Here is a 20,934-nt window from a genome sequence, read left to right as displayed (position 1 = left end):
ACCACTCCAAAGTCTGTGTTGAGGCATTCAGCAGAATCTGACTTTTAACGTTTCTAATTGTTTAACATTTTAAATTGTTAAGAATTTAACATTTTTAATTAAAATTTGGGGTTTTTTTTGGAGCATGAGTCTAGGCTTTAGCAAACATTCCCAGTGTTTTATTAGGGTGGTATCGATATACTGGAGATCTTACTAAACAGTATTTTTTCCTAGGAAAAGACCCGGGAACAGAAAGAAGTAGATCTGATTCCTAAAGTTCAGGAGGCTGTGAACTACGGTTTACAAGTGTTGGACAGTGCATTTGAGCAACTAGATATAAAAGCAGGAAACTCAGACTCTGAAGAAGATGATGCTAATGAGCGGGTGGAATTGATCCTTGAGCCAAAGGTAAAGACATTCAGTTGAAATATTTATTGTCATACCTGTTGTGTTTTGGGTACTTTACTGGGGCACAGAATTGGTAAGACATGGACTTCACTTCTAGGAAGTGAGGATGTCACTTAGCAGTCTCATACTGACTCCATCGATCAGAAAGAGTTGCTGTACACAAGCGTCGATTGAGCACTTACTAGGTACCAGCATGCCAAGTTGGGGGAGTACAAAGGTGCAGGACCTGGTTCCTACTCTCAGGATGCTTATTACAGCAGTACCAGATGGTGCGACAGAGGAGGCTTTACAAGAGTCACCATCATAAGTGCTCTGACTTCTAGCTGGGGAAATTAGGGTGAGGATGAGATCTGAATTGGGTTTTGAAGGATGAGGAGGCTCATGAGAGGTAGGGATTGTTGGGAACCTGATATTCTGCAGCTTGCACTAAGAGGGAACCTCCAAAGTGTTGAAAGACATGTGGGTTGTTCCCAGGTTTTGGCCAATATGAATAAAGCTGCTATGAGTGTTCACGAAGAAACTATTAGCAGATGTTTATTGCTTTACTGTTACTTTCTCTCAGGCTCAGTAGTAAACACAGGAGGTTGCCTTACTGATTTTGAGAGTCCTTGTGACACATAAGTGCCTTGTGAATTGAAACATGCTGCAAAACCAGTCTCTTCTAGTCCTTCATTTCACTGCACATTTCTCTTCCGATTTGAGCTTATAGCGCCAAGTTGGGGCTAATCCTTTAACCGTGATATGCTCGCCGGCTTGCTTTTTCACCATAGGGATTTGGAAATCAGCAGCAGACCCTGGGAAATGTGTTGCTTGGGCCACACTTGCTACTTCCAAGTCGCACACCACTTTCTCTGTTACAGGAGGACTTTGGAAACAAGCCTCCTAAGCCAGTGAACAATTAGCTCAATTAGCACTTCCATTTCTTTGCACTAAATTGGTTGCTGTTGTATCTTTTACACTAACCTTCCCAAGCTTTCTGTCATTGGTGAAGCATCAGAATTGTTCTTCCCTGCACCCAGGTTCTTTTCTATAGGGAGGAGATATTAAGGCCAAAGGGCCATGCCTCACTGTGAAGATGGGAGGTTGCCCCAGGGTGGAGTGCTTTCTTTTCAATTTTTTTTTTTTTTAGGTCTTTTACCTCCTTAGGTACGTTTATTCCTACGTATTTTATTCTTTATGTTGCCATGGTGAATGGGATTGTTTCCTTAATTTCTCTTTCTGATCTTTCGTTGTTAGTGTATAGGAATGCAAGAGATTTCTGTGCATTAATTTTGTATCCTGCAACTTTACCAAATTCATTGATTAGCTCTAGTAGTTTTCTGGTGGCATCTTTAGGATTATCTATGTATAGTATCATGTTATCTGCAAACAGTGACAGTTTTACTTCTTCCTTTTTTTTTTTAATTAATTACTTTTATTTATTTATTGTTGGCTGTGTTGGGTCTTCGTTGCTGTGCACGGGCTTTCTCTAATTGTGGCGAGCGGGGGCTACTCTTCGTTGCGGTGCGCGTGCCTCCCATTGTGGTGGCTTCTCTTGTTGTGGAGCATGGGGTCTAGGCATGCAGGCTTCAGTAGTTGTGGCATGCAGGCTCAATAGTTGTGGCTCACGGGCTCTAGAGCACAGGCTCAGTAGTTGTGGCACATGGGCTTAGTTGCTTCGCGGCATGTGGGATCTTCCCGGACCAGGGCTCGATCCCGTGTCCCCTGCATTGGCAGGCGGATTCTCAACCACTGTGCCACCAGAAAAGCCCTTTACTTCTTTTGGAGTGCTTTCTTAACTCTAAATTTTTGATGTGTGTGATGGCATTCAGTGGAAGGATCTCCAACATGTACTATTCTGTAGACAGTATCCTTCATTTTGTTTTGTTGTTTTATCATCTGGTCTTATTTTACCAATTTCACTTCTCTAAATTCTGCAGTGTGAACCTCTGGAGCATATTATTCTTCTCTTCTTTGGGTTATTTTTTTCTGCTGGGTAGTTCTCATCAGTCCGTTGGAAACATTCCTTTAGTTAATTATGTTGACTGTAAATATTCGCCCAGTTGCCACTCTGTTTCTTTTCATCTAGCCCATGCTTTATGTTCTGTGTTCCTGCCTCTCTGCCCTGATGAAGTGTGAAGGAGTCCTCCTCTATTACCTTCCTTTGTGCCTTACTTGTGTCCTGTTTGTACACACGTCCCCCTACCCACCTGCCTTCTCAAGTCATAAAACCGTTTGGGTTATTTCCTCAGTGTGCTTCTCCAAATTTAGGACTTGGATCTTGAGATTGATTGATTGGTTGATTTTTGCTCACCAGAGTTGAATTTTAGGGGAGGAAGATAGGTTACCATCATCAAAGGTTGCCAGAATTTCCGGTTTCTTTCCTTGTTCCTCCTCCTTTTGGACGTATTACTATGAAGTTGTGCCCCTTTCCTTGTTTGGTTACTGCTAGTAAACTTTTTGCAAGCCTTTGTCATTTCTGTTAATAAGGCACTTGAGAAGGGAGATTCTATGTGATTCAGCTTTACTTTGCCATCTTTACCTAGGATTTAACTTTTTTTTAATCAGTGATTTAAAAAAAAAATCCTGCTGTGTTTCTTATTCTCTACTTTCATTATGTAACTTTTGGGCGGTAGTCAGATGGAACAAGATGTCAAATGGAATACCTAATTTTATTTTCAACCTAAATATTTAATGGCTTATTCCCTTTCATTGTTTACAGGATCTATACATTGACCGTCCTTTACCTTATTTAATTGGGTCAAAGCTATTCATGGAGCAGGAAGATGTAGGTCTTGGAGAGCTATCTAGTGAAGGTACTCTTTTGCACCAAATATTTTTGTTGCTTTTAACATTTATATCTTAACTTTTTATTTAAAAATAATTTCAAACTTTACATTAAAGTTATAAGACTAGTAGAGAGAGCTCCCACATACTGTTTACCCAGGTTTACCATTTGTGAACATTTCACCACATTTGTTTTATCATTCTCTCTATATATACATAATATTTTTTTCTGAACCTATTTGGGAGACATCATGCAGACGTCATGCCCTCTTACTTCTCCGTACGGTTGGCAGTCTGTATCCATGGGTTTTTGCATCTATGTATTCAACCAACCTGGATTGAAAATATTTGGGAATAAAAAATTCCAGAAAGTCCCAAAAGCAAAACTTAAATTTGCCACGCACAGGCAGCTATTTACACAGCATTTATTTACATTGTATTTACAACTATTTATGTATCATTTACATTGTATGAGGTATTATAAGTAATCTGGAGATGATTTAAGCCTGTATACAGGAGAAGGATGTGGGAAGGTGTGTGTGTAGGTTATATGCAGACTACGCCATCTTGGTATCTGTGTGTGTGTGTGTGTGTGTGTGTGTGTGTGTTGGGGAAAGGGGGTCCTGGAACCAATCCCTTGAGGGACAACTGTATTTCTGTGTGTGTTTTCTAAGAATAAGAACTTTCTCTTATAGCTGCATATTCTGCATATTCATTTGCACATATCATCTTGGTTGGACATGTCTATTGGGCTTTGATGTGAGGCTTTAATATGTCTAACCTGTTTATTAATAGAAAAATTATCAAAGTGGTTGAATCCTGTGAGACTTGGCAAGTATATACAAATCAAATATACTTGACTTTTCAACCTCTTCTTTCGATGTAACTTTTATATGAAATAAAGTCACCAATTGACTGTTCTCCGACAACAGCAACAAAAAGTATAATTATCAAAGTGAGGAAATTTTAACTGGATGTAGTACTAGCTAATCCTCAGTCATATTCAGATTTTGCCAGTTGTCCCAATAATGTTCTTTACAGTCTCTCTTTTTCTCTGGTTCAGAATCCAGTCCACTCACTGCATTTAGTTGTCAAATCTCTCTAGTCTTCTTTCAGTCTGATACCATTTCTCAGCCTTTTTTTGCTTTTTACAGCCTCAACATCTTCGAGGAGTGCAAACCAGTTTTTTTCTTTGTAACTAATATATATTTTTTGTAACTAATAAGTATCTTGTGGGGTGATACTTTGAGGCTATGTAAATGTTCCATTCCTCACTATAGTGAAGATACTTATAATTCCATTTAATGGGTATAGATGGTTTTATCAAAATCTTTAGATGCTGATGTATGGTGGTTTGTGATCTTGAAAAGGAACTAAGGATCTTTTCTTATGAATATTGGCGATAACCTTTATCTTTCTTCTCACCAGAAGGTTCAGTAGGCAGCGATCGTGGTAGTATTGCGGACAGTGAAGAAGAGAATGAAGAAGAGGTAAGGGCTTTCTGGTATGTCCACGTCATGGTGGGCAGGAAACTTAGGGTGTGTTTAGTGGGCTAAATAAATAACGTATTTGTGAATTAGCAGTTTGTTTACATAAATCTTTTAATAGTGACAGAAGCCATATTCTGAATTTTTCCCCTTGGGGTAGGAGTTCCTTTTTGTCTTGTATACAAAAACCAAGGAAAACTGCTTTAATCTCTTTTACCATTACCCTCCCACCTCCCCACCAAATTCTCTTCTTGCCAATATATTTTGAGGGCGGCAGCTTAGATATTTTGGTGGAATCTCTGCTTGAGATACAGTCTTTGAGTAAGTTCTATCTTTGAGTAATTCCAGGGAAAAAGTCCACTTTAAAACTTTCTTTTACTATAAAGACTTTGTAGACCAGAAGGATGCTGAAAGCATCCACTTACATGTTAGCTTTGCTGCTGCCTCTGGCATCTTCATACCCACAGAGCACGATCTGACTCCCTGCTCTACAGTCTCAGGGTCTGTGGGCCTTGGCCACTGTTGTATCTGGGGTTGTTCCTTTAAATGGAATACTCGTTATTGCAAAGGGCAGAAACCCTTTGAAGGATAGTCCCTGAGTGTTGATTTATAAACGGAGACAGCTTTGTATGTGTGCTCCTCTCTTCTCTGTCTCCACAGTCTCCGTTTCCTGTCCTCCTCCCTCCAGCCCTCCCAACAAAAAAACCTAATAGTAGGAAATAAACTTTTCTAAAATAACCTTGCTGTATAATTGATTGTCTTTAGCTAAATCCTTTGCTTTTAGCCATTGAAGCAACTCTTTACCTCATTGCTCATATTAAATACTCATGTTCCCTTCTTGGGCCTGATGAAGTAATTATCCTACTTGGAAAATAGAAAATGTAGTCCAAAATGTAAAATAATGCAAACCAACTTTTGATAATTTAGTTAATTAAATGTGCAACTCTTACTTTAAATCCAAAGGTTAGAGATGATAGGGCAGATCAATATGAACAAATAGAGAGGTTTACATGAATCACAGAAATGACATGTTAACTGGAATAGTCCTTGGCGACATTGCCAACTCTCCACCTTATCTGCACCTTGATACGTCAGGTGACCAGTAGTTGGTACAGAGAGACCCAGTGTTGGCTACCCCAGAGACTTAGACCCGAGATCATTTCTGTGCTTCCAAGTAAAGCCTGTGTTAACAAAAAAGCCTCTTTTTTTTCCTCCTAAAGGAGTCAGATGAAGATTTTGCCAATCATAGTGACAATGATCAAAACCGGGTAAGATGCATATGTTGAAGTGACTTAAATTTTAATTGAAGCATAGCATTTATACTAAATCTATACTAAAATTACTTTTGAATGACTTACGGGAAAGTAAGGATTTATTCATGTTTACAACTATTCATGTTTCCTTCAAATGTTTCATGTTTTTAGGCTAACTACCCTCTTGTATGTTTTTTCTCATTTGCTTTATATTTTATCTTCATTTTTCTTAGACAACAAAGAATTAAGAAACGAAATTGAGAAACGGAGCCTATAAAACAAGGCCTGATTACCCAAACTGAATTTTTCACATGAACACACCCTTCCTGTTTTAAAATTTGAGACAATATAGCAGTAAGGCTAAGGAACACTCCAAAAATGGAAATCTTATTATCCTACTGTCTTAGCACTGTTGTCTTAATTTTTGTATATCCTTCTAAGGACATATTCTTTTCATAACATGCATAGTTTATTTTCTGTTATTTTATATTAACATGTCACAAGTGTTTCCTTGACATTTTAAATAGTCTTTATAATTTGCTTTGTAAACTTCTATATTTTTTTTAACATACATATGTAATACTGTTGTAGTCTTTAAATGTGTATGGGAAATAGTTTATTTTTAAATTTTAATTTTTGACATAATGCTGCATTCAGTGTTTTCATACATAAAAATCCTTTCCTTCTGTGAACTCTTTCCTTAGGAATTAGGTGGTGTAGAGTTACTTGATACTACTGTCTAATGGACATTCAGATTAACAGATCATGCATAATGATTTTCCCAGAATCTCATCAGCCCTGGGATTACGATTTTTGCTACCATAGTATATGTACAGTGGTATATTGAGATGGTCCCAATTTGCCTTTCACTTTCCTAATTTGGAAATATTTTTTCACAAAAATTTCCAATTATCAAATGAAAGATTTAGCACTTTTTGGTTGTTACTTGTATTTTTTTCAGTTGTATTCACGAATGTGGCTCATCTTTATAATTTTAATAATCCTTCTGTACAGTGTATTTATTTCTATGGAATTTACTGTTAAGATCTGTAAATTCAGACAGTTTTTTAAAAATTAATTAATTAATTAATTTTGGTTGCACCGGGTCTTAGTTGCAGCACACAGGATCTTCGTTGCAGCATGTTTAGTTGTGGCATGCGGGCTTCTTAGTTGCAGCATGCATGTGGGATCTAGTTCCCTGATTAGGGATTGAGCCTGGGTCCCCTGCATTGGGAGCACGGAGTGTTAGCCACTGGACCACCAGCGAAGTCCCTGGACAGTTTTTCAAATAATACAGTATGGTGATTAAAAGCATTGGTGGAACCATTTGTTTGTATTGTTAAAGATAGATTTGCTGTGTGTGCCACTGCTAACCTCAGAGTTCTAAGGATTAAATTAGTTTAAAAAGTGCTTTTAGCGTAGTGCCTGGCACAGTTTATTGATTTCCATGTTAAAAAAATTTTTTTTTAATTATACAATTTTTACATACCAGTGGCTGCCTTTCTAAAAAGTTAGAACTTAACACATAAGACTAAGTTTGAGTCATCCAATTCTCATCACCTCACAGTCTCCAGAAGTAACTGGTGTTATCATCTGGGAGTGCATATTCCAAGTGTTGTTCTTTGCTTTCACAGATATGTCTGTGTTCATAGAAATGGTGTAGTATATGTGTCAGGGAGTGGTCAGGATATCATCCTGGGTTTATCATTCACTGTTTTGGCACTTGATTGGCCTTGGATGTCTCTCCAATTGTTACAGCTTATTCCTTTTAACTATTAGTATTTTTATTAAGATAAGACTATACTTATTTAGCTTATTCATTTCTCTAGTGGTAGACATTTTTATTATTTCAGTCTTTTGCTATTGCACTGAAAATAAACCTTGTGTGTTACTTGTTCTAGCACATTTACTGCTTCATAACTTTTGGTGCATTATTTGTTGTTCCCAATTTGAAGGAGAAGTCTAAAGGCTAAGTGGCAGTATCTCTTTTTCAGCTTGATGACTGTATCTAATAGTTTTAATCTGGTGGTTTATACTCTTAGCACACTGCACAAATGAGTGATGAAGAAGAGGATGATGATGGTTGTGACATTTTCGCTGACTCTGAGAAGGAGGAGGAAGATATTGAGGACATTGAAGAGAATTCCAGACCTGTAAGAAAGACTATAGTTGCTATCGCTTGGCAAGGTTTTAGAAATGGTACCTAGTACTCATTCCTTTTATTGTCATTTATATTTGTAACCGTCTCATTTTGCATCATATTTGTAATTTCATTTACACTTTTGGAAATAATGGTTGAGCATCCCAAGTTGCCTTACAAGTTCCACTTCCTTCTCCAAATGTTAAGATTTTACAAGTTAGATCATTCAAAATATATTCAGTTTCAGAGTTTTAAGATACTAATACTCCCCCCCACCCAAGCACTTCATGGTAGTTTTCTTATCTAGATCTAGATAAGAAAACTACCATGTATTAAAGTGAAGTATAAAAAAATAAGGAAATAAAGACATCTCTCTTTGAAGGAGCACTGAGTCTTCTTTCTCAGGTGATCTGTATAGGGTGCGCGTGTTTACATTTATTTAGTTAAACCTTATTTTCCTATCAGTTCAATTTCTTTGCCATTGTTTACATAGTTTTGTTAGGTGTCCAAAAGTAAACTGTACTAGTTTGTTACAAAAAATGTTACAAAAAGGTGATTCTTTTGGTCTTCTCTGCCTGTAGAAAAAAAGTAGACCTACATCATTTGCTGATGAGCTGGCAGCTCGGATCAAAGGGGATGCTGCAAGCCGGATGGAAGAGGAGCAAACAGGTATGAGCTAAAGGGGCACCCCCCAAGCTGCCACCGATATGAGCTAAAGGAGCAGTGGGGAAGTGTAGGACCCTCTGCTGGGCTTCACTGAGTGTAGATTTCCTTGTTTAATTACTAAGGCGCAAGAGGCTTAAATTGTAGTTCTTATCTTTTTTGGCTTATAGACTCTTTGATAACTGAACACTGTGGACCCCCACCCCCAGCCCATCTCCCAAAAAATGCACATATGTGCACCTATATATGCAGTTTCATGGGATTAATGGGTACCACAGAGAACCATGGGCCCCAGATGAAGAATCCTTGGCTTACTATTTACTCCTATATTTTATTTTGACTAGATAAAAATGTACCATACACTATATTCTAGTGATTTAACAGAGTGGAAAGATGTCAGAAGTCTTTCAGCAAGTGCAGTCCTGTTATGCACGTGACCCTGGTATGGTAGCTGAAGCTTTCTGCCTTAAAAAGAGGCACTTTTGAGTGTCTGCTCTGGGTAAGGCACCGAGAGGGGTGCTCAGGTGGAGCGGAGATACAAAGTTGAATGTCTTGCTCTTAGCTTAGGAGTTGTGAGGATGGCAGATGTGTGTGAAGAATCAGTAGGTAAATACTAAGGGTGGACTGAGTATTGTTCAAACTGTGAAATATTCTTCAAGCCTTATCCCCAGGGGAAACAAAACCTCGGAAGACATTGAAAGAGAAGAAGGAAAGGAAAACTCCCTCAGATGGTAAGCCTTTCCCCTCAATTCTCTTGTTTTAGGAGGCTCTTGACCCGGGAATGGGAATATTGCTTATGTGATCTGTAGAAGTGCCTCTTTAAGTGCTGACAAATGAGGTCTGTCTCTGTACACTTTTTGAAAGCATTTGAGAGCATGCTTTTGGGGTGTGGGGAGAAGTGAGCGTGGAGTTAAAATGCTTTAAAGATTTGAATTACTAGATTTTATAGGGATCATTAGCTGTCTTTCTAGACTTCTGTAGACGTTTAGAAACTAGGGAGCGCTAGCATTTGTTTTCAATAAGAAATATTATATCAGACGCTTTACCATTCAGTGGTAATGTCCATTATGTTTCCACCTGGGACTGTGTCAATCTGCAGCTCTCTCTTTAGTCTACCTTTCTGTCCTTCAAATTCTGGTGGAATAGGTCTTGAATGGCAATCGAAGCATAGACTTGCTTCAGAAGAAATTTAGATGAAAGTAATTGCCTGCAGAGTTTACCTTGCCCCAGACATTTACAGACTTGAGAGTGGGAAACCAAAGAGCATTTTAGGGGATTCAGTGAACTGTTTAATGAGTTTTTGTCTGAAGGTCCTGAGACTGCCAGCATTCAAGTAGTCCTTGTTACATATGGTTAGATAAACTCTATGCCAGTTTTGGAGGTGTTATAAAGGTTAATCCCCAGAACTGGGGTTCTAAACCCATCTTTAATTCTCCTTGCAAAACATTTCTTTCTGTTTGCTAGATGAAGAAGATAACTTATTCGCACCCCCCAAGCTGACAGATGAAGACTTCTCACCATTTGGTTCTAGAGGTGGCCTGTTCAGCGGAGGGAAGGGACTTTTTGATGATGAGGATGAGGAGGTGGGTCAGCAGGAATAGCGAAGCTCTCCATAGCTGTGTCACGTGTCCACAAGGAAGAAATACAGTTAGTTCCTTTAGTAAAGAAAGGATGGCTTCTTAGTTGGAAGTTGCTTCTACTTTCATATTTTAGGAGATTTTGAACTAAGAATCACAAAATGAGGAAATACTGTATCCTGATGCCCTTTGTTAAACAGGGAGAGGATGTGAGAGTGTTAATAGTGGAAAATTTACTTGGTTAAGTGATTGTTTCTTACCTTGTCTTTTGTCTTTTTCCACGTTTGTATTTAATTCCTGGGCAGACCTAAATTATTTCAGGGTCTGATTTTGTCATAGTCTTCACTTTGGAACTGATTTTCTGACAGAACAGTAAATATGTAGCTTTCAACTTTACAAGGCACTTTTCTTTAGAAATCTTTACTGCAGCTCCATTTTCCTCTGCTATTTTGAACTGTGTTGTATACTTTATTACAAGCAGAGTGACCTCTTCATGGATGCCCCTCAGGATCGGGGAGCTCGAGCCTCTGTTAATGAAGGTGAGCGTGGATTGATGCTGCCTGTGCTTCTTCAGGCACAGATTTCCAGACCTGGTTACTTCCCATCAGGAGATGGAACCCCTGAAGTTCTTCCCAAACCTTGTTTCTCTGTTAGGCAGGAAGCTGTTGTGTTCGCCTTGATCTAGTTAAAAGCTGTTCATTTGTACTAATTCATGTATTGGAAAAAACAAAAAGTACCATCTGTAAACCCACATCACAATTTTGTCTCTTTAGAGAATTCACAGTCAACCAGTGAAAGCACTCTGGCAGTGTTGAGGATATTTTAATTTAATCAAGTTTAGTTCAAAGAAACATTTCGGAAATTCTGCACATAAGTTGGAGATCAGCCCAGTGTGCATTAGAATAATTTGTGGAATTTTTAAAAAGCATCGATAAGCTATTTAAAAACTTAAAAATTTTATTCCATTAGGTCTGTGATAGTTCTTGGGAATTGGGAATGCGTTATTTTAAGCGACTTGGTCTCCCCAGGCCACAAGTTGTCAGATTTTAGACTTATTATGATGCTGGCTGACCTGATTGTCTTGAGGTTCCTGCTCTCCACTTTTTGGCATCTGTGGCTTGCCTAGTTTCTTGCTTTCCTGTTTTTGTCTTCATTTCGTCACTGACATCTCCGATATTTTGCTCTTCTTTTTTTTTTTTTTAATAGATTTTATTTATTTATTTATTTATTTATGGCCGCGTTGGGTCTTCGTTGCTGTGCGCGGGCTTTCTCTAGTTGCGGCTAGCGGGGGCTACTCTTCGTTGTGGTGCACAGGCTTCTCATTGCGATGGCTTCTCTTGTTGCGGAGCACAGGCTGTAGGCACGTGGGCTTCAGTAGTGGTGGCTTGCAGGCTCTAGAGCGCAGGCTCAGTAGTTGTGGCACATGGGCTTAGTTGCTCCACGGCATGTGGGATCTTCCCGGACCAGGGCTCAAACCCGTGTCCCCTGCAGTGGGAGGCGGCGTCTTAACCACTGCGCCGCCAGGGAAGCCCATTGCTGTTCTTTTTTACTTGGTATTCTCATCAAACTGGACTGGATGGAGTCGGAACTGTTGAGCCCTGCTTGCTCTGTCCCTGCCTCCCCCATTTGTGCTCTACATCTTCCTTGGCCTCCCCAGCCAACCCCAGTGTTATAGCCTGCCCAGAGTCAGTGATCTTCCATGGGAGTCACAGCCTAGATTGATTTAATACCAAAAAAAAAAATCATGACATTGGTAGAGAGGACGATACTAAAGAATTTTAAAATGGCTCTTTTAGGAAAAATCAGTTAAAAAAAATTTTTTTTTATTGGGGTATAGTTGTTTTACAGTGTTGTGTTAGTTTCTACTGTACAGTGAAGTGGAGTTCCCTGTGCTATACAGTAGGTCCTCATTAGTTATCTATTTTATGCATATTAGTGTATATACATCAGTCCCAATCTCCCAATTCATCCCACTCCTGCCTTTCCCCCCTTGGTGTTCATATGTTTGTTCTCTACGTCTGTGTGTCTATTTCTGCCTTGCAAACGGGTTCATCTGTACCATTTTTCTAGATTCCACATATGTGCGTTAATATATGATATTTGTTTTTAGGAAAAATTAGTTTTAAAATTCTCCTATTAGCTGTGTATTGCATTGCACATATTTTAGGAAGGTGCATTTAACAAGGAAAGTTGTTTTCTCTGTTGAAATGTTATCTCTTTGTTTCTCATTTTAGCGTCTTCATCCTCCAAACCTGGCAAGAAAATCCCAGCAGGAGCTGTTTCTGTATTTTTAGGTATCATAACTTAGAGTTTGTTTTTAAAAACTATATAACTGTTTTGTCATTTTTAAGATTGTCATCTTCAAAGGACTGACTGGGGAGGAGAGTATGTGGGCATCGAAGAGTGAGAGCTCACTTAACCTGTGTTAGCTCATATTCCCTTAGAAATCAGTGGCCTTGGACTTTTTTTGGTCTGAGTGATCAGTTTATTCTGCATTGTGGGACATTCTGTATCAGTAAAGGATGGAGGTTGTTGGGTCCTGTTAATGTGTTTTGTGGATGAACTGAAACTACAAGTTCTTGGTGGTGGTACTGTTCTTTTTTTCCCCTCCTGTAAAGTCAGGAAGTGCACCCACCCTGGCTTACAGCTGGTTTGTCCTGTCCCTCCACCCACAGGGGACACTGATGTGTTTGGTGCCACCTGTGCTCCGTCACTGAAGGAGGCCCAGAAGCCCGAGCAGCCCACTGCAGGGAAAAGCTCGTACCTCCCAGCGCCTGCTGGCCTCTTCGATGATGACGACGATGATGATGACTTTTTTGCAGCATCCCATAGCAAACCTCCCAAGACAGGTACAGCTCCATCCTCTGTTTCTGGGAATTTAGCCAAATAAAGAATGTTGACCTAGGGGAGTTCCCTGGTGGTCTAGTGGTTGGGATTCCAGGCTTTCATTGCTGTGGCCCAGGTTCAATCCCTGGTCAGGGAACTGAGATCCTACAAGCCGTGTGGTGCAGGCAGAGAAAAAAAAAAAAAGAAAAGAAAAAAAAATGTTGACCTAAAAAGGCATGAAGTTCATCTAGTTCCTTTTCTCTTTGCAGTGCCAGAATCCCTCCTCAAGCATTCCTGTCAGAGTTGTCTCATCTCTACTTAGATAGTTATGGTGCCTTGGAGGTCCGTATTTTATGGACCAATTTTTCTTGCTATGGAAACTAATTACTAGGATTATCTTTCTTGTTTAGAGAGAAATCTGTTCCCCTCTAATATCTGCCCAAGATGCTAGTTTTGACCTTTTCAGTTAGAGAGAAAGTTTTAATCACACTTTCTTCCAGAGTCCTTAGGAAAATACATGAGCATGAGCAGAACGTTCATGCTGGCTGTTCAGTTCGCAGCTTCTCCGCTCTGTGCCAGAAAGCCCAGGTGACCTTGACTTTCTCTTCTGTAACAGGGTTTTTAGCTCTTTGGCCACTTTGGCACTCTCCTTTCTTCTCCCCTCAGATTTCAGCCAGCTTGTTCATGAAGTCACTCCTCTGAATCAGTTGTTATTTAATGAGCAGATGTCTCTCCCAGGACTCTTGTCAAAATGCAGATTCCGATTCACTGGGTTTAGGGTGGGGCCTGCAATTCTGCATTTCTGACAGGCTCCCTGGTGGGCAGAGATTGCTTGTCCATGGGTTGCACTTGGAGTAGCAAAGAATTGGGTTTATTGGTTGTCTTTCTAGAAAAGAAGGGTAGACCACTGAGGTGCACACAGCTTCCAGCAACATGAGCAACAAAGGGCTTTTTCTCCTAAGGACTAGGTGGACCAGGAAGCATGGAGAAGCAGGGTCTCTGGACTTAGCTCCTTTTCCAGCAGTAGGTGTGAAAGTGAGGACAGCAGCAGAAATGCGAGGGAAGTAATACCTGGTTTTAGGAAGAGTGCAAACTGGACACATACTACGCTCACATCTAGGCCGACTGAAATGACAGTGAATAAAGGGATAAGTGCCTCTCGTGGCTTGGAAGGGCTCTCACTTGGTGGGATTAACTGATTTGGAATCACAAGTAAGTTGGTGCCGCTTTCCTTGACAGCTGCTGTTCTCTTGGGACATTCGTGAATCAGTGCCCTATTTCAGTGACACACACTTCATTCAGAGCAGCAATGGTTGTGGTAGCGAAAGGTTGGAATCCCCCCCAAATATTCATCAGTAGGATAAATTATGGTCCTTCCATTCAGTGGAATTTTGTGAAACTGTGAGAAAGAATGAGTTTTATGTGTGTTGACATGGGAAGAGATACCCTAGGTACATTGAGTGAAAAATGCAAATCATAAGACACATTCTTCAAATTGTGTTATCATTTATAGCCATATTTGTGAATAACTGGAGTTAACATGTTAGTATATCTTTTGTGGAAATTAGAAGCATGTATGTCAAACTGTTCCTGCTGACCTTGTTTGGGTGGGCAGGTGGGCTTATGTGGGAGGTTTCAGTTTTTGCTTTTATATGACTCTGTATAGTTTGACTTTTTTTTTTTAATTTTAAAAAAAGATTTATTATTTATTTTTATTATTTATTTATTTATTATTTATTTTTGGCTGGGTTGGGTCTTAGTTGCGGCATGTGGGATCTTCATTGAGGCATGCGGGATCTTTTGTTGCGGCGCGCGGGCTTCTCTCTAGTTGTGGCATGCAGGTTTTCTCTTCTCTAGTTGTGGCACGCAGGCTCCAGGGCATGTGGGCTCTGTAGTTGTGGCGCATGGGCTCCAGGGCACGTTGGCTCTGTAATTTGTGGCTCTCTTGTTGAGGTGCGTGAGCTCAATAGTTGTGGCGCACAGGCTTAGTTGCCCCACGGCATGTAGGATCTTAGTTCCCTGACCAGGGATTAAACCCGCATCCCCTGCACTGTAAGGCGGATTCTTTACCACTGGACCACCAGGGAAGTCCCAGTTTAACTTTTTAAAAGCAGGAGCCAACTGTCACTTCTTAGATTCCTAGAGTGGTTGACTCTTAAATGATCTTTCTTTCTGTAGGTCTCTTTTTACCCTTTATGCCAGTCCAAACTACTCTAAGCATAAGGTACTGCTGCTTGGATAAGGGTGTAAGCCAGATGGTTAAACTGTCTGTCCTGCATTTCATTGGAGTAGCTGTTGTGTTCTTTGAAAAATTCCAATCTAGTCCACTTAATATTTCTTCGTAACTAATCAAGCAATAGCATACTTTTTCTATTTATTCTTTGGGAGAGAAGAATATTTAATCTGTGAATTTCGTGGTGGGATTTTTGACCTCCGTGTAATTTTATGCTGTGGTCTCTTTCTAAAGACAAAGTCAAATCCACTGCCAGTATCTTTGATGAGGAAGGAGATCTGTTCAAAGAAAAAGCGGCAGCTTTGCCAGAGGCTACTGTAAGTCAGACAGATGAAAATAAAGCAAGAAAAGAAAAAAAGGTGAGCAGGAGGGAAGACTAAACATGGGAGTGTAGATTTGGGGCATCTTGTTAATTCACTGGAACCCAGAGGGAAGTATTGTTCCTTTCAAGTGTATAGCAAACGTCAAATGTACAGAGAGTTGAAAGAATACAACAAACACCCAAATAACTAGCACCTAAATTCAGCAGTTGTTGCATTTTGCCTTCCTCGGTGGTCTTAACATCCACTGGTGATCTTTTCCTGAACCAGTTATCATGTTGGGTGGCGGGGAAAACAAAAGAATGAGGTTCTACTTCTACCATTTCTTCTATGTTAATTAGCTGGCATTCTTCTGAACAGAAGAGCTTTCCTTCTTTCCTGCTTTTTTAGTATCACTATAGGATCATAGATTCGCTATTCGACATGTTATGATCCGTTAACATCGTAATTCAAATTGACCTGTATTTGGCCAATAGGCTGCATCTCCATCACTCTTTTTTTTTTTTTTTTTAATTTTATAGCTACTTTATTTATTTATTTATTTATTTTTGGCTGTGTTGGGTCTTCGGTTCGTGCGAGGGCTTTCTCTAGTTGCGGCAAGTGGGGGCCACTCTTCATCGCGGTGTGGGGACCGCTCTTCATCGCGGTGCGCGGGCCTTTCACTATTGCGGCCCCTCCCATTGCGGGGCACAGGCTCCAGACGCGCAGGCTCAGTAGTTGTGGCTCACGGGCCCAGCTGCTCCGTGGCATGTGGGATCTTCCCAGACCAGGGCTCGAACCCGTGTCCCCTGCATTAGCAGGCAGATTCTCAACCACTGCGCCACCAGGGAAGCCCTCCATCACTCTTTAAGCTCTTCTGGCTGCTGTCCCTTCCCTCGCTATCCTGCACAGCTTGAAACCCTGACCCTCTCTGCCTCTGACCACCTAGGTGCCAGCATTCAGAACCCAGCAGGCTCCTAGGATGCCCACCTTAGGTTCCAGCTTAGGTACATGTCCCACTTGTGCACTGTATGAGGTAGGCAGTCTGTCCTACCCTGATCCCCCAGATGTGCCCTCTGCTTTATCTTGTTTTTCTCTTTTCTCACAGTTCCCTCTGCCTGGAATGTTCTTGCTTGTACCATCTCCCATGTCCAGGTCCTGACTGTCCTGAGAAATTTACTTTACAAGGACTGTTTCTTCCTTCATTCCTAACATATACCAATTTTTAAATTCTTTCTCATGGTACCTCTCTTTTTGCATTAATTCTTTATATGTACTTGATACATGTCCAAGGTCCATGATGTTTTTATTCCCCTGCTGCATGGCCTGGAACCTTATCCTAGCAGAGATTCAGGACATCTTTTGAATGAATGAGTGAATGAACCCTCATTTTCAGGTGTCTGGCTTGTTAACTCTCAATTTTTTTTTTTTTTTCCAACAAAGGTTGCCCTCCCTTCCAGCAAAAATCTCAAGCCCTTGTCAGAAACGAAAACTCACAAAGGTTTATTTTCAGATGAGGATGACTCTGAGGTAAGGAATTCATTCTTTTTCTTAGTTCTGGGAAATAGTTCATGGATATGACATTGGAAAGTATTTCTGATTCAGGGTGTTCTCAGTAGAGGTATAAGGCTTATTAAGTACTTTAGTTCTTTCTTTGAAAATAACGTTTTGAGAACACATGGTCTTTAGAAAGCAACATGTATACAATATTTTCACTGTTGGGTTTGAATCCAGTGAATCTCCTGGGAGGAAAATTCAGGATACTCATATTTTAGGCTATTAATTGATCCATAATGTAATGAGGTGCTTGTACAAGAACAGAAATCAACACACTGCTTCCTCTTTCAGTAGTCTCACTAAACAGTGGGCATAGACTGTTAACAGTTTGTGAGCTGGCACTGCTTTGCAGACAGCCTCAGTCCTCCAGGGCCCTGCCTAGAAGCACCTTTCCAGTGAAGCAGGGACAACTCTCAAAAGCGTTACTGCTTTTTCTGACTTCCACAGGCCTTGATCCTTTTAGAGCTAACTTTAGGCCAGGTTTTTAAGGGATCAGAGACCTATCTGAGAATGTGTAACGGGCAGTAATCAATCCCCTTCACAGAGAAAGATGGGAGCATGGCAGAAATTTATATGTAATTTCAAGAAATTACGAACTCTGGGTTAAGCTCTTGTGGTTATTTTGCACTTATAGCCAGGATGAGCATACAACTCTCCGGAGGTAGAGTGATCACTGTTGATGGAAATAAAACCTTGAGGTTTATATTTCATTGGTGGCCAGTGTGCAGAAGATAGGAATTAAGCAAAGTCCAGTTAAGCCAAACTCCTGACACATAAGTAGAGCATGATGGGGCCTCACACTCTGGTCTTGTCCTACACTCCCTGCTTCTTCATCATCACGCACAGAGGCATTTTGAGATCTTTGGGCTGGCTTTTGCCCCTCTGGGAGTGCTCTTCCCAGAATCAGATAGCCCACTTCCTCACTTTTTTTCCAGTTCCCTGCGAGGTCTCCTGCAACAGCCCTTTGCACAATAGCAAGCCCGCCAGCACACATCACACTGTGCTCCTTAGCCCCTCTTCTGTTTTATTGTCCCCACAGTATGTATTGCCATGTGACACTTCATGTCTGCTTGTTCACTGTCTATGTCCCAGCTAGAGTAAGCTCCATGAGGGCAGGACGGTGTGTTTCCTGCTTGTGTCCTTAACACCTAGACTAGTGCTTGGTATTTGGTAAGCTGTCAGGGAGTTGTTGACTAAGTGAAAAAACCAAATGTGAGCAATTTCAGTGACTCTAAAGGTGTTCTGATTATTTATTACTATGAAACAAATCACTCCAAAACTTTGTGGCTTAAAACACCAATAAGTTTTATTATCTCTTGTGGTTGTAGAAGTTGACGGGGCTCAGCCAGGCATTTTTCACTTAGGGTCTCTCATGTGGTTCCAGTCTGAATGTGGCCGGGCTGAGAGTCATCTCACTTATGTGTCTGGTGCCTGAGTGGGAAAGACTCGAACAGCTGGAGCTCTTGGGAGGTCCCTCTCTGTCTCTGTGTGGTCTCCCAGCATGGCAGCTTCAGGGAAGCTGGACTTCTTAGGGTGTTGCCTCAAGGCTTTAAAGTGAGATTCCCAAGAGAGCTGCACAGAGGCTGTACAGGTGTACCTGGGAGATACTGCGGGTTTGGTTCCAGACACCATAATAAAACGAATATCTCAGTAAAGTGAGTCACATGAATTTTTTGGTTTCCCAGTGCATATAAAAGTTACGTTTATACTATACTGTAGTCTATTAAGTGTGCAATAGCATTATGTCTTAAAAAAATGCACGTACCTTAATTAAAAAATATTTTATTGCTAACAAATGCTAACCATCATCTGAGCCTTCAGCAAGTCATAATCTTTGCCGATGGAGGGTTTGAAATATTGCAAGAATTACCAAAATTTGACAGAGAAACAAAGTGAGCAAATGCTGTAGGAAAAATGTTGTTGACAGACTTGCTTGAGACAGGGTTGCCACAAACTTTGAATATGTGGAAAATGCAATATCTGTGAAGCACAGTAAAGCGAAGCACCATAAAATGAGGTATGTCTGTACTGTTTTTTGTAACCTAGCCTCAGAAGTCAGCGTTGTCACTTCTGCCACATTCTGTTGGTTGAGGCAATACAGAGGCCTGCCCAAGTTCAAGGGCAGGGGACACCAACTCCACTTCCTGATGGTAGGAGTGTAAATGAATTTACAGACAGGTTTAAATCCACTACCACAGGCTTTGTCCCATGTGTATCATCACAGATTGTTTTTATTGGATATTGTCGAGGTTTTTAGGCAAGGAGAAGTAAAACAATGCAGTCTAGGAAGAGCTTTGGACCCAAAGGATTGATTATTTACTCCTCCCTTTATATCTCAAGTGTGGAGCTAAAGCTTACCTTGTGGAATCATTTTGGGGAGGTGTTTAAGGTAATGGAAAGCCTTTTTTTTTTCCTAACACCAAGGAAGATATTAGTCAAGGGTCTAAAACAATGATGTTGAAATTTGTTTTTGCTCTTTGTTTTGGTTTACTACTACTTTTTTTTTTTTTTAACACAACCCTTTCTTTAAGTGAAATGTTGCCAATGCTTAAAATGCAGGAGAGGCATGGGAAGCCTGGGATTCCCCCTGTGTGGCCCCTTCTACCCAGACAGACCCATGGGGACTCCCTGGGGCCTAGGCAAAAACCACTGGGCTGAGTGGAGCTCTTCTCAGTTAATGAAGTCATTAGCTCTGTATTTGAGTAGACATTGATTCCATGATAAAAAAAAAATTATCCAGAGAGGTCTTAGAAACTATGTTCTTGTCCTATTTGCCTGTCTCTTGTGTATTGAAGTTTCTCATCCTGAGGAAATAGTTATCCTATTTCGTGTTTCTGATTCATGCAACTCAGTTCACAGATCTTTCTTTGCATTACGGGCTGACATTTTATAACATTTTGGAAATTTCTTCAGAATCTACCAGATCTTTCTCTAATTTTGCAACATTTCCTAGCTGCCATTCAAGAACGCCAAACATTTTAAAGTAAAAATTGAATTTGTATTTATTTAAAAGAAATCATATCATACTGTTATTATGGGAAAGAGGATATAACTAAATAAAACAGAGTCGTAGATCCAGTAATTTGTTAATCTAGCCTCTATTTCCATTATTAAATCTGTTTAATCTCTCTGATTCTCTGGACAGAAAAAGGAAGTTATTTTTTTAAGCGTGGTAGGAAATTGACTGGAAAAATTTCCCCTGCCCTAATCATCCAGGTGAGAGTATCAAAACCTCTGGGTTCCAGTGAGGCCACGTGGAGTTACATGTGGGTCTCTTCCTTCTCACCTGCACACAGTGAGGATGGACTGATGCGTGTTCCTCGAGGACTGTGGCAGCGAGCTTCCCTCTCCGACAAAGAGACCTGAATGCACGGCAGCCATCATGTCATAAACTTCATTGTTTTATATCTGATACTTTAAAAACTGGTATATTTTATTAACCAAGAACTTTAATCTTGATCCAACAGGATTTGTTTTCTTCTCAAAGTGTGAGTAAGTCGAAAGATGCATCTCTCCTGCCTAGCAAACTCCCCACCTCGGTCTTGCTTTTCGATGATGAAGATGAAGAGGTAAACATTGTTACTGCAACACAAGATAATCAAGTTTTCCATTAGTAGAAAACCGTTGCTGATGTAGCTTTATAACCAGAGGCTCATACAGTAGAACAAGGTGATAGGGAAGCAGTCAGGCTTTCTGAGGCTTATATAACAAAAACATTTCAGTTTTTATTTCAGTGACTCCTTTCT

General features: G+C 40.4%; 1 protein-coding gene across 9 annotated transcripts in view; it reads left to right on the top strand.

The window, feature by feature from the left end:
* Nucleotides 1–20,934, top strand: part of LOC103005249 (WASH complex subunit 2) — a 57,284-nt gene that overhangs the window by 8,923 nt on the left and 27,427 nt on the right. For 3 of the 9 annotated variants that reach the window (XM_007176298.2, XM_007176294.3, XM_007176290.2), the window contains exons 5-18: nucleotides 214–387; nucleotides 3,089–3,182; nucleotides 4,582–4,643; nucleotides 5,861–5,908; nucleotides 7,936–8,046; nucleotides 8,615–8,702; nucleotides 9,356–9,427; nucleotides 10,161–10,279; nucleotides 10,752–10,812; nucleotides 12,508–12,567; nucleotides 12,949–13,122; nucleotides 15,567–15,691; nucleotides 17,075–17,161; nucleotides 20,656–20,757. In XM_007176298.2, the coding sequence (XP_007176360.2) occupies nucleotides 214–387; nucleotides 3,089–3,182; nucleotides 4,582–4,643; nucleotides 5,861–5,908; nucleotides 7,936–8,046; nucleotides 8,615–8,702; nucleotides 9,356–9,427; nucleotides 10,161–10,279; nucleotides 10,752–10,812; nucleotides 12,508–12,567; nucleotides 12,949–13,122; nucleotides 15,567–15,691; nucleotides 17,075–17,161; nucleotides 20,656–20,757 (1,377 nt within the window). The remainder of the gene's footprint in view (nucleotides 1–213; nucleotides 388–3,088; nucleotides 3,183–4,581; nucleotides 4,644–5,860; nucleotides 5,909–7,935; nucleotides 8,047–8,614; nucleotides 8,703–9,355; nucleotides 9,428–10,160; nucleotides 10,280–10,751; nucleotides 10,813–12,507; nucleotides 12,568–12,948; nucleotides 13,123–15,566; nucleotides 15,692–17,074; nucleotides 17,162–20,655; nucleotides 20,758–20,934) is intronic. The other 6 variants (XM_028164982.2, XM_028164981.2, XM_007176295.3 and 3 more) reach the window with 4 other exon arrangements.

Source organism: Balaenoptera acutorostrata, chromosome 16 (genome assembly GCF_949987535.1).
Source record: "Balaenoptera acutorostrata chromosome 16, mBalAcu1.1, whole genome shotgun sequence".
NCBI lineage: Eukaryota > Metazoa > Chordata > Mammalia > Artiodactyla > Balaenopteridae > Balaenoptera > Balaenoptera acutorostrata.
Note: the sequence above shows the minus strand (reverse complement) of the source record. Positions and strands in the feature narration are given on the sequence as shown.